Below are 6,000 nucleotides of genomic sequence, written 5' to 3'. Positions count from 1 at the left end.
AAATTAGATCTACCGCATTTCCTTTGTCTAAGTAATCTGTCACCTTCTCAAAGAAGGAGATCAGGTTGGTTTGGCACGATCTACCTTTAGTAAATCCATGTTGCAATTCGTCCCAATTACCATTGACCTCAATGTCCTTAACTACTTTCTCCTTTAAATCTATAAGGTGCCACAGGATTCTTTGCTGTCTTTGCAACGTTTCTGTTTAGGTGAATCTGTCGTCCCTGGTGCAGAACTGTTCTGTTGGAGGATTTCCAGGCAGCTCTAGTGAGCAGCCAGGCTGGGTTGGAACTGTGTGCCTCCTAGCCAGTACCGAATGGAGGGAATTTGGGTTTGCTGCAGCAGTAGGAGGAGAGGCTGACTTGTGTGTTAGATTTGGCATCCTGGCAAGCTGCCTCAGGAAACTGTAGGTACCAGACCCAAACATGGAAGCAATGTAGGGAGAGCCACTGTTGTTTCCCTGCTCTTCGTTTCTGAACGTGCCTTTCCCATCCGTTCCCCTGTGCTGCTCACCAAAGCACTGCGCGCAACTGTGTCAACACTGAGAGTTGTTTACACTGATGTGTTTCCTGCGCATGTTTTGGCAGCTTTAAAATACTTGGGATTTCCATTCACTGGGGCAGGGATTTTAAGCATCAAAGTCCTCCTATAACAGGTGAAGGCCTTTGAGTTTGTCACCAGTACAGTAGTGCTGGTTCCCATGCCATGGAGAGATCTGATGGCTGTAGGCCAGGGGTAGGCAACCTATGGCACAGGTGCTGAAGGCGGCATGTGAGCTGATTTTCAGTGGCACTCACATTGCCTGGGTCCTGGCCCCTGGTCCGGGGGGCTCTGCATTTTAATTTAATTTTAAATAAAGCTTCTTAAACATTTAAAAAACCTTATTTACTTTACTTACAACAATAGTTTAGTTTAGTTATATATTATAGACTTATAGAAAGAGACCTTCTAAAAACATTAAAATGTATTACTGGCACGCGAAACTTTAAATTAGTGTGAATAAGTGAAAACTCGGCACAGCACTTCTAAAAGGTTGCCAACCCCTGCTCTAGGCAAAGCAATCCTAGCTGTGTCTCAGCACCATGTCCTGTACACTACTGTGCTTTTCTAAACTGAAAAATAACAGCCCCCTCTCCACTCCCCATGGCTCTAATTCCTCACTTTCTGCTTCATGTTAATTACAGACAGTCCGTGGATCCCAAAGTGCTTTACAGACCTTGTACTGTTGGGGTCGCTTCACCCATCTCTGGGACGGACATGCAGCCTCCGTTCTATTCTAGCCACGCTGCAAAGCTGGTTTTGTTAGTGGTGTGGGAGGAGAAGTGACAATTCTGTATTCAGTTAAAATCGGAGGAGGAATTTAGGACTGCCGAATGTGATTAACGGTGAGGGAACTCAGATCTTTCCACGGCAAGTGCCAGGGGATCTTTAAGTGATCAGTGCCTGTTTGTCTCCTCCTGAAATCAGGGTGGTGATGAAATACAACTGTAGGAAAACAGTCTTAAACACTGATGTCACTGCTGGTCATCTCATTCCCAGTGTATCTAACCCCATCTGTATTAGACAGACGAGTCAGGGGTGCTTAGAATTCTTAGGTTCATGTTTGGTGATCTCAGCCCCATTATCAAGACTATATAATCTCCTCCTAGGATGGATTCCTGTAAGCCAAGTGAAGAGTTCTCCCTTGTGCACTGCTGAGATGGCTCAAAAGCCTCCCCTTTACAGAACTCACCTAAAGAGGTCAGCAGCACATGGGTTTCGTTGGAGAGGTGCCCTGTCAGTGGGATGCCTCCCCTTTTCCACCTTCTTCTAAATGCTGCTTTGAGTATTTGTCTCTGCCTTTGATGGCGTTGTCATTATTTCTATAGCATAGAGCAGTGGTTCTCAGCCAGGGGTACGCATGGGGTCTTCTGCGGGGACATCAACTCATCTAGAGATTTGCCTAGTTTTACAACAGGCTGCAGAAAAAGCCCTAGGAAAGCCAGTACAAACTCAAATTTCACACAGACACTGACGTGTTTATACTGCTCTATATACTATACACTGACATGTAAGAACAGTATTTATATTCCAATTGATTTATAATTATACGGTAAAAATGCTAAAGTCAGCAATTTCTTAGTACTAGTGTGCTGTGACACTTTTGTATTTTTATGCCTGATTTTGTAAGCAAGTAGTTTTTAAGTGCGGTGAAACTTGGGATACACAAGACAAATCAGACTCCTGCAAGGGGTACAGTGGTCTGTCTGGAAAGGTGGAGAGCCACTGGCAGAATGTCTCATTAAAATGCCTCTTCCTGCTTGTTTAAGAAGTGTGTATGTGGTGTCCTGGGCACCTTACCTACATAGGAACCACTTACAGACTGGCAGGCTACAGCAGAGTTGCCTGCTTGTTAGCAAACCTCCTGTCTTCCATTATTTGTCAGTCAAGAGCCTGGCCAAAAAAGGTTGTTTAAAAAGACCCCCTAGGTCACCCGTGCTTTAGATTTCATAGCATTGCCCCAAACCTAAGACTGTGTCTGCTTCCAGGCTCTGGGATTTCCCTGAGAGCGAGGCAGCTTTCACTAGGCCCCTGTGTTGATTGTATTGGTGATCTGAGCCCTCACAGTTTGCTGCGTCTTGGAGAAAAGCAGCTTTTCTTACTGAGGAATGTGGGAGTCTTTACAGTTCTGTTCAGATCAGATAAAATATACTTAAGGAGAAGCCAGGATTTTTTTTTTTATCTGTCAGAAATTCAAACTGATCCAGAGACCAAAAGTCATCATCTTGGCTTGGACAGAAGTAGATAGCGACCTGTAAACTGCTTAGACTGCCTGGGCAAGTGAGTCCTCAAATCCATAATGGGGTTCAGTCAGTTTTAAATGTAAGTTTTCAGGGAGCTGGGGAGGGAGGAACACCAAGAAATGAGATTAAAAATCAGCACAAAGTGAAGTCTGTTGTATTAAAGCCCCAACTCCAGAATGGGGCTGCTGTGTGTTCATGCCACTCCTCGCTGGTAACATTGAATTGGTTCCATTTATTCAGATCCAGATTTTTGAAGATGGAGCAGATACAACATCTCCAGAAACCCCAGAATCGTCTGCCTCAAAGGTCCCCAAAAGAGGTATGGTCCACTTGTCTGTCTTATGCGTCCTTATCTCCCCTTCACTCCAGCCCAAGAGGGATCCATATGTCAGACATCCAGCATTGTCTAGAACCGGAGCTGTTGGGAAATCTTCACCAATCCCTTCTACCTTTTCTCCTGTCAGAGGGGAGCCTCTGCTGGGGCACATGGAGATGCAAGCATAGCACTTCCTGGTGCTCTGCTCCTTCAGTTTAGCGTTCCAAGTGCATCTCAACAAGCACCCAGGGAAAGGCTTTAAAGGCCACCCAGGAGCCCCACTAAGGGCTGGATCCAGAACCCTCTGAAGTTGATGGGAGGCTGCTGTCAAGTTTGCCATCATGCAGGTAAGGTTAGGATTCAAGTCCAGGGTGGCGAGAACATCACTGGTTTCTTCCTCAAATCCTCGAGTGTTCAGTGGTATTAAAATCCACACCGGCTTGAGCTCAGGTAGAATGCTGGTGGGCGATCGGTAAATGAGGCAAGAAGCATGTCCATACTGCCTGGAGAAAGGCGGTCTAAGTGAAATGGTCCGGGACTAGCCTCCAGTGGTAAGGGGGCTGGGCAGTGGGTGGCAGCTTGTTTTCTTAAACGTTGCTGCCTTTTAATATCATTAGGCCTCTGTTTGTCCCTGTATGATGAGCCTGTCATCCCATTTCTGTCTCCTCTCGAAATAGTCCCTAATGTTCAGTCTCTTCTCACATGGAAGTCTTTCTAGGCCTCTATTAACCCCCATTGCCCTTCGTTGTCCTCCCCCCTCCCAGCCGCCTATTGAGGAGGTGACTAGAACTGAACATAGTATCCAGGGGAGAGCATCCCCAGAGTTAGCCAGTGGTATTATAATAGCATCAGTGTTTGCTCACCCTGTTCCTAATGTTTTGTTCGCTGCTTCACACTGAGGAGTGGATCTCGCCGAACTGCTTACAGCGATCTCCAGGTCTCCTTCCTAAGTGCTGGGTTTTCAGTCAAGTGTAGCAGAGTGTCCAGGCAGTTCAGGTAGTACCTTCCCATGTGCAGTACCTTGCACTGAACCTCACCTGCCATTGTGCTGCCCAGCTGTGTAGCTTTGATAGATCCTTCTGAAGCTCTGAATTTGAGAGAGATTCTGGAGAAAGGCTTGTGGGTTGTCAGTTGGACTTTGCCTGCCTCCTGGTGGAGAGTGAGCTCCAGTTTGCCCTGCTTTCTCCAGCCCGGGTAGCTGGACTCTTGTACCTTGCGGCATCCCAGCGGGTGCTGTGTGAAGAAGTAAGAGGTTGGGGGAGAAGAGCTCATGAAGAGCCAGAGAGGCTAGAGTGGTGGGTATTGACAGAGGGATCTGAGGAATTGCCTGAGAAAATGAGAGAACGTGAGGACCGAACACGCGCGCATGCACACACTGCAGATACTAGTTCAGAGAGGGTGAAGTGAATGGTGAGGAGCAGTCACTGGCTGGGTCAGAGGGATAAGACAGGGGTGTTTGAGATGAGTTGCTCAAACCTGTGAGCTGTGGATCTGGCTGGTGGAGGTGACGGTGGGAGACCAAGAAGAATGAGGAAGGTGGAAGGGGTCAAAGCACACAGAGTCAGCTGCAGTGCTCTTTGGAGAAGCAAAATGCAGACACATGAAGTGTGGCCCCATGCCAGGGAGTTTCCATAGAAACAGCAGCGTCTGCTGCAGTCTCTGCCTCTGCAGTATACGATGCAGAGATTTCAATTCCCATAAATCTAGCACCTTCTCTGCTAAAAGGAATAAAGGTGTAAGAAGCACAATGGAGATGGTTGGGGTCTTTGATTTATGAGCTGCTTCTATAGTGTCTATTATCTGGGCAGCTGATGCCTCAATTCACATTATTACACACACGCAAACAGAGTGCTACTCACAATGAACGACATACAAACAGCTATCATGGTGCAAGCCACAATATCAGACCCATCAAATATCCAAGACCAAAACAAAGGATGAAATTTACCCAAACAAATCCTCCTCTTGTGCTTGGTGTACACAACTTCTGCACTTAACTCGTGGTTGTATGCTAAAATGTACATTTTGATCATGCCTGCGCACACCTGTACAGGGGAATCACTTTGCTCACCACTAAACTATAGCTGTCTTGAGTGAAATGCAGCAGCTGTTCAACAGCGTACCTCCAAGATACAAACAGTTCAGGACAGGAGGTGTCCTTAAAGTCTATGAGAGAAGCTCAGAAGGCAAGAAGTTGCCTCATACACTGGTCTCTTCTATGCACTTAATTTTATTTGCACTCATGTAGCTGGTTAAATGCCTAACTTTCCTTGTGCTCAGTAAGATATCTGACTGTCTGACTGGTGCTCATAAGTTAGTCATGTGGAGAATTTCGCATGACTAACTATAGAAACATATTTTAGTTTACCAAGCGATGTTACAGGCCTGAGATGCCTTTAGCTGGCCCTATTTTATGGATATATATAAAATCACCTATGATTACCAGATGGAATCTAATTGGTGGAGACATGGTCACATGTCTCTACTTGTGTGTTCCTGAAAAAGGGGCTTTTTAGGCTTGAGATGATCCAAAGCTCTCTGAAATCTTGCAGTCATCTAACCATAGGCAAGGATAGATGTCATGGGCTTGTTGTTATATTTTGAAATACTCCTCTACCCCGATATAACGCTGTCCTCGGGAGCCAAAATATCTAACCGGGTTATAGTTGAAACCTCATTATATAGAACTTGCTTTGATCCACCAGAGCACGCAGCCCTCCTCCCTTCCCCCCCCCGCCGCCCAGGAGCGCTGATTTACCGCGTTATATCCGAATGCGTGTTATATCGGGTGGCGTTATATCGGGGTAGAGATGTAGTTGATATTCCTTGAATCATAAAAGATGAGGGTTGGAAGAGACCTCAGGAGGTACCCCCTGCTCAGAGCAGGACCAGAAGAGGCCT

General features: G+C 46.3%; 1 protein-coding gene across 1 annotated transcript in view; it reads left to right on the top strand.

Moving 5' to 3' along the window:
* DCTN1 (dynactin subunit 1) overlaps nucleotides 1–6,000 on the top strand; it is a 108,531-nt gene that overhangs the window by 32,904 nt on the left and 69,627 nt on the right. The window contains 1 exon segment of the mRNA XM_032787962.2: nucleotides 3,024–3,102. Within this exon segment, the coding sequence (XP_032643853.2) occupies nucleotides 3,024–3,102 (79 nt within the window).

This window comes from Chelonoidis abingdonii, chromosome 5 (assembly GCF_003597395.2).
Source record: "Chelonoidis abingdonii isolate Lonesome George chromosome 5, CheloAbing_2.0, whole genome shotgun sequence".
Taxonomy (NCBI): domain Eukaryota; kingdom Metazoa; phylum Chordata; order Testudines; family Testudinidae; genus Chelonoidis; species Chelonoidis abingdonii.
The sequence above is the reverse complement of the archived record's forward strand: the minus strand, read 5'-3'. Positions and strand labels throughout refer to the sequence as shown.